Consider the following 13,021-nt stretch of genomic DNA (forward strand, 5'->3'; position numbering starts at 1 on the left):
TTAAATGTATCTTTTAAAATTTTGTTTAATACTTGTTGTACAAGCAGTAATTATAGACTTTACTTTTTACTTTATAGATACAATATGTATAACTTTGTTGGTACTCAACAATATAAAATATAAGCTAAGTAAAGTAAGCTATACTTCGCTAAAATCAATGAGTATTGAGTACATAAATATTTTTATTAATAGTTAGATAATTCAATTTTATTGAAATGTATAAATTAAAAACACTAAAACAGGTTTTTCAGTACCTATGTTGGGTTTAGTGTATACTGTATACTTGGTAAAACAATTATATTTGACATCTAAAATATTGAAAATTTGCGTTTTTATTTTGTACATTTTACTTTTTAAATATTTACTTATATTTAATATTTAATATTTTTGAATTAGTCACAAATATGGAAAATTATTACTTTAAGTTAGGGTAGGTGTACTTACATATTTATACGTTATTATAATAATGAATAGGTACATACTTAAATTTTGAATTTATACAACATTTTTTATTTTTTTTTTTATTTAAATAAGGCTTCAACTCCTGAGGTTATTAGCCTGTAAAAATTACAAAATAGTAGTGATATTAGATATTAGTCTTACAACTATGGGGATACATTATGTTTAACAATAGAGGGAGTTTATAGGATATATGTACGTTTAACTATTTAATTAATAGTAATTTTTCTAAATTAGTTTTGCTAAGCCTATGTTTTTGAAAAAAATATATATTTTTTTGGTGTTCTCTTCTCCAAGTGCCTGTTACATTGTTAGTGGGTTTCCGAGAATTTGTCTGGAGCAGATGAATTTGGGGCATTCAAGTGTGACGTGTTTAATTGTCAGCGCTTTGTCACAGAGTTCGCAGGTCGGGCTGTCTTCTTTTATAATGAGATGCAAGTGTGTTAGACGGGAGTGTCCAATCCGAGTTCTTGTGGTAACTACTTCTTCGTGCCTGGATGAGGGTGGAGGAGTTTTCCATGGGTCAATTGATGTTTTAATTTCTTTTAGTTTATTTGTGTTTGAAGTCTTCTCCCACGAGTCTTGCCAGAGACTTTTTGTTAGCTTATTTATTTTTATGAGTGCGTCTTGAAATGTTATTTTGTTTATTAATACTGAGCTGGATGATGTTATTGCTTCGTTGGCTGCCTTGTCAGCTAGTTCGTTGCCACTTATGCCAGTGTGAGAGGGGACCCATAGAAATTAGATTTTTTTCCTTGAGTTTGACAACTTTTCTTGGATGGATTGAATTATTTCATTTTTGGGGTAAGGATTTTCGAGGGCTAGGAGAGCACTAAGGGAGTCACTAATTATAAGTATTTCTTCGGACACTAAGGTCATCGCGTGTGAGATTGCATTTTGGATGGCTTGACTTTCAGCGGAAAAAATGCTGGTTTCATGAGGAGGTTTGAACATTGAAGTTTTGTTATTTTCTATGAATGTGAATCCGGTTCCATTGGGGGATTTTGAGGCGTCCGTAAAGATTTTTATGTGTTGAGGGTATTTTTCTTCAATTATTTCTGAAAAGTTATTTCTTATAGTTGAGGTTGAGGAGATTTTTTGGTTGAATTCGAGTAGTTGGGTATTGAGCTTAATATTGCACATCCACGGAGGGGAAGACGGGAAGATAATTTTGTTGAACGTAATTGGTTTGAACTTTGGTATATCTGCTATGTTCTTATACGTGTCATCGATAGTGTGAGGTGTGTTTGGACTGTTACGTATACGTATACAACATTATAATACAATAATATATATATGGCCATACAATGAATTCTATGTCGCTCACTCACTCACTCGCTCACGTGGACTTTTGTACCAATGGGTTTTTTCGACGTATTTTTTTTCTCGGATAAAAATCTAGCTATAAACGAAGATTAGGCAATACTGTAATTAATTCAAGTCCGGATTAAGATAATTTTGGGCGAGGGGCCAAATAATTTTAGGGGCCCATAACCATAATCAAAATAAATAACCCACAAATAAATATATTTCAAAGACAAAAAATAATTATATTTATAAATTTATTTCTTACTTTTTTATAAAAATAAAAAAGTTAATTGAATAAATAATTTTTACTTTCTTTTTGGGAAGCAAACTCTTTAATTAGATCATCTGTATTAATTATCTCCAAAACACCACCCTCTGAACACCAAACCATTAAAATATTTAAATTTTCTTGAGAACAAGCCAGAACGGATCAAGCAGCTGAACAATTTGAAATAGGTATGGTACAATACGCCTGGGGCCTACTATTGTTTGATATCTGTTGTGGGTCCAGGGCCATGCCCCCCCCCCTGCCACCCTTAATCCGGGCTTGGTAATTGTAATAGGCTTATACGTTCTCGAAGAAAACGTTTTACTCACCCGTACTTACAATTTACATATACCTACCTATATTATATAATACGATCATTAGGTAACTACTTAATATACGACGACGTTCACATTATGTGAGGCGTAAGCATGTAAGTATAGATAATATGTATGTTTGTTTTGTCACCGCCGGATATGATTCGGGAGATAAATCGCTTACATTTCGCACAGTCAATACCTAAATAATCGCATCATACTTTCAGGCATGTTAACGCTCTCGACATTCGGTCATATAACGGACTTATATTTTTATACAGGAACGACGTCTTATGTCCGGTGTATAAGTACCCACCGGCTGCCACTACATTTTTTTCTCACAAACATCGTGTTATGATGTTATTATCATCGTACATGTCAGATGTCTATTCATATACCAACGCAATAATAATAATAATAATAATAAAATGATAACAATTAACACTATAATATTATATTTACACAGGTGTTGCCGAATTATCATTATTGTGAATCTACGGACCTACGGTTTATAATATTATGTTGTCGGGCGTCGGGACACATTCACGATCAGCGCTGCTCAGTGGGAGAAATATGAGTTCTAGTTGGTCAAAAGTAGAACGGTTTAAAAATCGTTAAAATTACAAATTTCATAGACAGGTGATATTAAATATAGCACAACCGATAACAGTTATTAGGTCTACCAGCTCGGTGAACGCCACAGCCGATGATGTCACCTGTTCAAATATTAATAATAATAGGTATACGTATATTGTCTTCTGCGGAAATACGTTGTACAAACTCCAGGTATAACTTAGTACTCACTGTAATAAGTAGGTACTTACTTTAATATTATATGTCTACTTACGGACGATGCATACCTAAATTATGTGTCATCTACACGTGTATATTTTATCTTATCCTTATGTCCTTGTACACAATGTGTTTTGTATTATATTCTAGGTAGTGGTCGTGTGACGAAGAAACAAATTTTGATAGAACCAACAAATTTTAAACATGTTTCTCATTATCTTGGATGTCTAAATTTTTGAGCATTTCAAATTTACATAAATTGCGTTTTTTTCAAACGTATGTCAATATTTTCGAAAACGTATCCTAAATAACTGTTCAGTATTTTATAATTAAAAAAAAACTACAGATACAAATTAAAAATTATCTAAAAATTCGAATAAAATCATTTGTATGCTCGTTTTATTGTATATTTGAATGACAGGCTGTTATTAAAATTAATTTAATATTTAAAGCTAGATTTAGAAATTAGCAGAATAAGCCTAATTATAGGTATCTAATATATAATGTAATAATTAATTAGTACCTATACTTAACAAATTGTGATACAATTTTCAAAGTGTTAAAAACAAAATCCTATTTATATCAATTTTTAAAAAACGATTAATATTAGAGTTGGAAAAAAAGGTGACTTGAAAATGAATCACTAACTAGAGAGTTTAACTATTTAAAATTTATAAAATAATTTATGCAAAAAAACTAATATATCGTCTAAAGAAATTAATTTAGAAACAATAAGAGAACCTTAAGTCTTTTTACAATCGAAATTCACTTTTTTTGTCACACAACAATTAAAATACTTCAAAGACATAGAATACATCACGTGCACCTGCGTAGTAATTATTAATTTATTAGTTTTAATTTAAATTTATATGCACACATTATATTTATTTTTAATTTTCAACCCTTCCTTTTTTTCCCTTTACGCCGTTGACCCCGTTTTACTTAAAACAATATATTATTATAATATTATGCTTGCATAATAATAATATACGCGTGAAATATGAGTAAAGACGTATTTTTCTCCACGTCTTGCTCCCCCAAAAATCAAAATTAAAAACCCACGTACCTAATTCAGCATTTCAGCGTATAGATTATCCAAATATCATAAACATTTTACAAAAAGAACGACTGCATTTAATTATTTGACGTCGCGTGTAAAATTGTTACGTTTAGTTACCCATCGATTGATTTTCATACCGTGTATATAATAAAATACGCTTGTTATATTTGAAAGTTAGTGATAAAATATATTTATAATATGGTGGTTGGCAAAAAAAATATTCACAACATACGCATTGTGTGTTTTTTTTTCCATATTTATTTTTTTTACAGCAGATATTAAAACAGTAATATGTGGTTACGACGGGTGGCCGTGTGGTGGCGGTTGGGTTGGTGGGGGGCGAGTTGTGGGAACGGAAAGGGGTATTTTTTTTTGTCAAACGCCCCCCCCCCTTTGCGTGCACTACGTTTGGGAGCGTGACAGTTCCTCGTCAGTGGGCCTCCAGTGAGTACGCGTACTGTGGACGTAAAACACCTCAATGAGACTACGGAATGATCTCGAATGCTTCAGGTAACTGACAATAACAATTTGTTACAAAAGACAATTATTTCAAAGTTTTTAATTCCAACAGACATTTAGCCGTAATATTAACAAATATCAAGTGGGCTAAGGTTATATTATTATATGAGTGCTAGTTGCGATATTATATTACATTGATATTAAGTTGAAATGTTATCTAACTACAAAAATTACTTAGGTACAATTTTTTTTTCTCAAAGCTTTTGATTTAATATAAAATATACATTATAAATTATTATTTATATAGGTACTTACCACTATAACTACTAATCTACTATACCTAAGCTATCGCGTTTTAGTCATTTTAAGAATATCAAGAATGTTGAACCCAAAAAATCGTAAATATTGTAAATACTGTAGTAAAACAGTTTTTTTTCGGATAAAAATACTTTTAGAAGATATTCGCGTAAATCGCTTTGGTGGGTAATTCTTATTATTATTTTTATAAAACCTATACATACCTGTTATATTATGTTCACCAATTTCACTGTCAGGATTTTATTAAAAACTTGATAATTAATAGTTATATTATGCCATTTGATAAAGTATATTATTCGTGTATCTACATAATATTATATTGTGACTATGTGGTATCATATATACGGTTCTCATTCTTGAACACGATATCTGTAAATAATATATGTATCGGTAAGCAGTCTGTCATTATTAGATGGAAAATCGATTTGCCATAAATACAAAATATTAAAAAAATACCACTTGTCTACTTTTAGTTAAGTTTTAGTGAAAATGTACTATTCAAATGAACGCCGATTTAATAAAATGATATAATATATTGAGCCTCGCGTCAATGTTTGTCGATTCGACAATCGTATATTTGAATAAACAAGAGCTGATATAATATTCTGCAGTTATAGTTGCTTAGTATGCCTTACCGTTTAAGTACATTTAAGTGTTGAATATAAATTTAAATCTAATCTGAGTGCACCGTAATATCGATTAATAAAATATAATTAGATAGCCTAAAATGTTTACGGCGTGACAATAAATTAAGAATCGTATACATATATTATATTATATGCGCAATTGTACTATCGTCTCTCTAAATTCACCGATAGGGTGCTATAAAATAGTATTATCGCGAACTTAAACGAATCAGTAGTAATAATAATAAAAAAAAAAATTAATAAATCGTACCTAACTAAAAATGATTTTTAATTATTCTAATTAGGTAACTTTCATAATATACCTAGTTGTTATTTTAAACAATAATGTAAATTTATATTCTATAGACTATAATATATCCTATAATGTCTTTTTATGTTGTAAGACTTTATTTACAAGACCTATGTATAATGACACTATATTTTGTTTACTTTTAAATTATTTACAATAAATGTATGTGCATACATTAGGTATGTATTACCTCTACTAGACTTTGATATAATAATCGTATAGTAAATTCACTCGTGTTATAGTAAAATTAGTACGTATTTAATGTCCCATTCACTTGACACTTCAATTGAATAATAGAGCTTTTAATAATATATATTATTTATAGGTAGATACACAGTGTGATTACCTACGTATGTATAATACACATAACATATTATAGTTTGTGTATATTATATAGTCTCTGGAATACTATTGTTTGCAGTAACAAATACAAAACTATGATAAATTATACCTATACTACTATTATTATTCATATTATTCTGAGTAGATTTATTTATCTATAGTGACAAGCGTGTGTGTTTAATTTTTAAGAGGCTTTAACTTATACATTATTACGAACACTCGAGATAATATCAAAGTATAGTCGTCATTTTTCTTTCTTGGAATTTCAATCGTAATAAACCAGCTAGCGAGTGGTCGGTTTTTTTTTCTTAAACCCTTGCGTGAGGGTATTTCAAAGTAAGCATTTTTATAATAAATTCTATGAGAAACATTGGACTGTTAGGTATACTATATAATATAGGTCTAAAAACAATCGGTGCTCTGATAGATTTTTAAAATCCAAACGGGTTATCGACGTATGTATTTTATAATACTCACCCACGTACTACACCTCTTCTACAGTGTATCGTTTACCTAAGCCAACTTAAACTCGAAATATACAAGAGGACAAATAATATATCTTCTCTGATATTGTAAAACGCTTGAAAATCATTGTGATCCGTCCATCAAAACACTATAATATATATTAATATTGTAAAATAGTAAAATGTAAGATCCAAAAATTCCGAATGAGTTTCATACATTGATGTAAAGGTTCTGAGCGGATTGACAAAGTTACAGCTTATGGCGTAATAATGATGTGTATATGACATAATATGTCGTATTACAAAATTAAATATGTTTTTTTGTTTTTGGTATGAGTGTATTATGTAAACTTTTTAAGTATTGGTATAGCTTTTCTACAGAGTCTATACAGATTGTATATATACTTATAAGAGGTAATAATTAATTTCTTCCAGTAAAAAGTTTCTAGAAAATTGTTAATCATTGAATTGAGATGTACGCTGATCGAAGATAACTTTTTGCATAGTTTACGTCAAAATGATAAATGTATTTGAATTTGTGTTATTAGGACTCGGATTTCGATTAATTTGCATATTTTTTCTGGAAGGTTTGACACGGTGCTTTCCAAGATACAAAACATGTATTATAATAGACTAGTACACACTATATGACAATAACGAACTTTTTTTTGCATTTTTCAAGATTTTTAACGTTTAAAGGCATTTTAAAACTTTTTAGGGCAATTTAAATTTTTTAACCTACTTTTAGCTGATATATTACGAAAAAAAATTAAAATATGATACATTTTAAATACACATATTGTATTAAAACAACATTAGATAATCTGATTTTTAAATAAAAGTATTTACAAATGTATATTAATGTCACAGCTGCAGCTGCAGCTTCATGAAATGCGAATAATTAGACAACGACCAATTATATAAATAGCCGATCATCTATAAGTTTCCTTATTGTACAATAATATTATTTTGGTGGTGCGAGTGGCCATGCCGATTGATTGGTTGGCCATATTCAAAAGTTTTTAGGTCATAAGTGTATTTTTAGTGCATTAAATACGAGGCATAGTTATCATAATTCACGATAGTATATTATTATACAGGGTGATTGACTGAGCATGCTCACTCCCACTTTTTTCTTTAATAATTAATTTATTAAAAATTTTATTTTTGGAATTTTTAAATATACTAAAGACTTATATATTTTCAAATTCTTGAGATTTTTTGTGCTACTTAAGGAATGTTCTGTGGACTGTGTGGATACAAACTTCTATTCCTCGAAACCCCCAATTTTTGTTGTAAATTACCTATTTATTGGATAATTTGAATGTGAATTCGAAACCAAAGTATATCTAATTAATTCTCAGTGGAGATTCATAAAATATTTAGTATATTTATTTATTTATTAGATAATATTATGACTTCCCTTAATTATACACTATTCTTAGTAGGTATCTATCGATATCACTTGTGTTTGTTTTTGTTTTTATCAATTGATGTAATATTTTTTAGAAAAAGAACGCTTTATCAAAGCAAACGATTCGACTTACAACGCTCAGTTCAATTATGCGGTAAGTCTTTATAAACATATTATTATAGTTTTCACATACTGTTAATATTGATAAAGGTATATAATATGTACCTAATACTCCGTTATACGGTATACTTGAGACCTGAGTGAACTAAAAATATATGATGTATGCGTCATAGAGTAATGATTGTTTCTTTTTTTGGACATTTCCCTAGACAAATTACATAAAAACATCGAAGTACACATTGTTGACGTTCCTGCCTCTGAATTTATTCGAACAATTTCAGCGGCTAGCCAATTTCTACTTCCTGTGCCTGATGATGTTGCAGATGATTTCGATTATATCATCATTGACACCCATAACCACTTCGATACCACTGGTCGGCGTGCTAACGATCACTGCCATCAAAGACGCCTACGACGATTATGTACGTATGGACTTGTAATACTATGAACTACTGTAAATCTCAGAATGTCACAAATTGTCGATGTATTAATTAGTCTTCGTTACGTAGAATTCGTAACGAGGCTGTTAAAGTCTGTTAATTCAATGCACTGTGGTCTCAAACAAATCGTTAAGTAGGTACTTAAATAATAACGTGCACTTAATGTGATATTACACTTACCGTGATTTACGAAAAAAATAATATGGCTTTTTAATTAGATTAATCTTGTGGTTAGGAAGTATATTCGGTGTACAGAAAGTAGAATCCAACCTCTGTTAAGTTATATGTTAAATTAGTTCCCATACTTACCATCAGTTCATCAATACAATAACCTGGAATCACTCACCATAGGTAATATATATTACAAAATTCCATAATAATAATATGGTCATCTTTATACATCAAATGTTGGCAAAATAAGCATACAAATAAGCTCTTATTCATTTTTTTCATAAAGTTTTAAAATATAAATGAATAATACAATTATGAAAAATATTTTAAACATACCTACCCTTTGTTTACATATTAAATATATAATAAAAATACAACTTTTACAAAAAACAACATAATTTATATTAATCTTGCATAAAAGTTAAAATTCCTAAAAGGCAACAAAATAACATGCAGACGAACCTTAACCAAACGCATAAATTAAATCTTTAATCTTAATATTAAATGCCATACATACCAACTATAAAGATACGATATATGATATGTCTCCTGAAAATGTTATTAAGTCCAACCGATACAGGGGGCTTAAGATAAACGAGTAAATCAAATAAACGATCAAATTTGAACATTATAAATTAATTGTGTTGTATATAGCAAAGGCATGCCAGCGACGACCAAGTGAACAACCGCATATCGAAGACTGTCAGAAACGGCCATGTAGTGAACGTGAAATGGAAGGATGTGCACGTGGGGGACGTGATTTTAATGGAAGACGGGCAGTTCGTGGCCGCCGACGTGTTGCTGCTGTCTACGAGCGAGCCAAGTGGTCTGTGTTTCATAGAAACTGCAGAATTGGACGGGTACGGTATATTATGGCCATATTCACAAAATATCTATAAATATTAAGGGTGGCACCAAATATGAAGTGTACTACAACAGGCTTATCTAAACGTTAAATGCTTATATTATAGTGAGTGGTCTTTTAAATGTTCCTATTGGATTTTTATCCGTATCAAATACGTACCTGCTACACATACTAGGTTAACTTGTAAGTTGGTTTCAATGAGATATGAGTCTATAGAGGTATTTTCTTCGGTATTGAAAAACGGGGTGTATGTATATTTCTCATGTAACTATATTTTTGCATGATGATGATAGATATCCGATTTGTTAACATATAAAGCAGGAGACTGTATCATCGGTTAGGAATATCCTAAAGTTGGTGTTGTTGAGATTAATAACTAGAGACGGGGGAATTTTGCGTAGTCTTCGGGATTTATATAAACTTGTCTTTGAAAACTTTTTATATATTATATATGTGCAAGTTCACTTGGGTTGAACCTGGCTTTGAGAAACTTAATATTTGATATGGTACAGCTCCCCAACTCATTTCGGTTAGGTCTATCTTACAAGGTGCTTTATTGTGCACTTGTTCGACCTATAGTTGAGTATGGTGCAGTTATTTGGGATCCGCATGATCTCAATGACTCTCTTAGGCTTGAAAGGGTTCAGCGTAAATTTATGAGGTATGCTAGTTTTAGGTTGAATATCCCCTGTGAGCCCCACAACTATGGACCAGTTGCTTCTCAACTAGGGCTGGTTTCGCTAGCTGAGCGTAGACGGATCTCGGGCATTAAGTTCCTGAATAGTTTATTACAAGGTGATATTGACTCTCCCTATTTACTTTCCTTAATTTGTTTTAGAGTTCCTCAACGTCATTCCCGATCTGTTGCTCCTTTTTATGTTCCATTCGCCTCCACTAATTACCTTAAAAATGAGCCTATTACACGCATGATGTCAAATGCCAATGTTGACCCTTCGTTTCTTTTTTGCAAATAATTTACTGTATAGCTATTAATTTATTATTTATCATAATTTGTACAATTAATGTGTAAATAGATATGTATAATGTGTATATAATATGTTCAAAGGATTTATCCCGTATATTTAATAAAAATAAAAATAAAGCTGTGTTAATTGTGTTGTTTTTGGATACAGCTATGGTACATATTAGAAAGAATAATCCGTTTTTAAGGATTAATTAATTTCATAATAGTAATAGTAAGAGTAATTGTGTGTTCGTTTATCAAAATATTTTTGTCTAACAATATTGTCAGCTAATGTATTGCAAGAAAATTAATTATTGCTAATTTATGTAAAAAAAAGTACAAAAGCGATCATTAGAAATGCGGGACGCTAAAATTATGTTAGGCGGTCCAATTAGTTTGTTGATAGCGATAACGTAATCGATTTGCTTAATGTCTTCGATAATGGAAGTATGTTAATAGCCTGGTTCATATTGGGAAAATTAATGATAGCTGTAGTTTCTGCGAAGCTTTTGGAGTTAGTTGCTGGGTTATTACAATTATTGTTGTTTGTAGAATTAATGAGTTCTGGCTGTTTGATATATTATTTTGCATGTTAGGGATTGATTTATTAGTAGTTTTATTCGATTCTAAGAGTCTTTGGTTGACAGACATTTTGGGGTTGGTTGGAATCATGTTGTTGTTGTGGTTATTCGAATGTGAATTATGTAGGTTCGCATTAACCGCTTCGGGCGTTTGGCTCATTGGATTCGGTGTTAGTGCTTAGTGCGTCAAATATTATATAATTATAGAAAATATCATAATATTGCACAGAGTAAAGAATATAATATAGAGGGGCCATACCGTATACTGTTATGTGTAGTGAATTGAAGCAAGCAAATGGAATACATTTAAAGTTACCATTTTGAGAAAAATAAAATTATTTTGACATTTGGTTGGCACTACTTTAAGTTTTCATATTATAAATTAGTAGTTATCAAAATATAACAACAATAAAAACAATTTAAAATATGATAACTGTGTCTTATCAGTGATTAGGTTGAGTAAGGCATACAATAGTTTGATGCTTTTCAATTGGTCACTTTAAACGTTCTCCATCTAAATGCTTCACATACGTATACGTATGGCCACCCCGTGTAAGACTCGTACTATTCACAATGGGAAGCTATAAATGCGGGTGCGATAAAATATGGCACACGTTGGCATGTTGCTCAGACAGAAGTCAAACACGAACCGCTATAATTTTTATAACCTTACAATTTAACCAGTGCTCGAATTGGGAATTATTAAGTAGAGGAGCTCAATCCAACAATTTATAAACTACGTTCCAAGTGCAAAATTATTCAACGCAGATTCGTGGGGGACTTCGCCCCCAACACCCCCCTTAACAAATTCCTAATTTGTCAATACAACATTTCACTTAGTTACACAATTTTCTACTCCAAATTTCCAAATATAAAATATTACTACCTATATGTGCCTATGTAACATACTAACATGTAAGTGAATATGGATTTATATTTTATATTCATATTTTATTTTTCGAAATTTTTATTGATAGAGATAATATCTACCTACATATCTCGGTATGAAATAAAAGATTTATAATTATCAGTGATAATATCTTAATAATTGTTTGTGCTATAGACGCATACCTATGTCAATTGTGAACACTAGTTCACAGATATTTACAAACAGGTGCCTAAATCAATTTTTATTAAAATTAAGAATGGATCTAAGTTATTGTCAAAGATAAACCTAATGTATTCTACAATTTTTAATATAGAAATATTTTTCATCCTAATTATGGTTTTGACTAGTAGTGTCCAACCTTTTTGACTCGCGATCCACTGTTTTTGTAACAATATTTTCACGACTCGTGTCACCTTTTTAAGCCATGAAAGAAAAAAAACTTTAGCTTTGCATAATATCCCGTGCATAAGTGTGCATATTGTTCAATTTATTCATAACTTATTCGAATTCATAATTTATAACTTATTTTTTTTTTGCAGATATATTATAATACAATAGTTTATTGTAGGTACATAATATCTGCGAACTACTAAACTAGGCATAAATACAAATAAACAATAATAAAAAAATTATGCAAGGTATTAGGAATTCAACCGGTGTCGCTACCAAATCATGGGTCGCGTAATCTATAAAAATGAGTCGTGACAAGTCTTTTTTGGTTTAAAAAAATAAGTTTATTATAGTATTATAAATTATGGATTTAAATAAGTTATGAATGAATTTAAAAACCATATTTTACAGTAAATATAATGATAGCTAAAATGTCTACTAAAAATCAATAAAATTGAGCTTACTTG

General features: G+C 30.3%; 1 protein-coding gene across 1 annotated transcript in view; it reads left to right on the forward strand.

Annotated features, from left to right (window-relative positions):
- The first annotated feature begins 3,866 nt into the window (after positions 1 to 3,866).
- Positions 3,867 to 13,021, forward strand: part of LOC100161368 (probable phospholipid-transporting ATPase IM) — a 16,289-nt gene continuing 7,134 nt past the window's right edge. Inside the window, exons 1-4 of the mRNA XM_003246506.4 lie at positions 3,867 to 4,711; positions 8,230 to 8,288; positions 8,464 to 8,676; positions 9,520 to 9,725. Of these exons, the coding sequence (XP_003246554.1) occupies positions 4,693 to 4,711; positions 8,230 to 8,288; positions 8,464 to 8,676; positions 9,520 to 9,725 (497 nt within the window). The 5' untranslated portion in view covers positions 3,867 to 4,692. The remainder of the gene's footprint in view (positions 4,712 to 8,229; positions 8,289 to 8,463; positions 8,677 to 9,519; positions 9,726 to 13,021) is intronic.

Source organism: Acyrthosiphon pisum, chromosome A2 (genome assembly GCF_005508785.2).
Source record: "Acyrthosiphon pisum isolate AL4f chromosome A2, pea_aphid_22Mar2018_4r6ur, whole genome shotgun sequence".
Lineage (NCBI taxonomy): Eukaryota > Metazoa > Arthropoda > Insecta > Hemiptera > Aphididae > Acyrthosiphon > Acyrthosiphon pisum.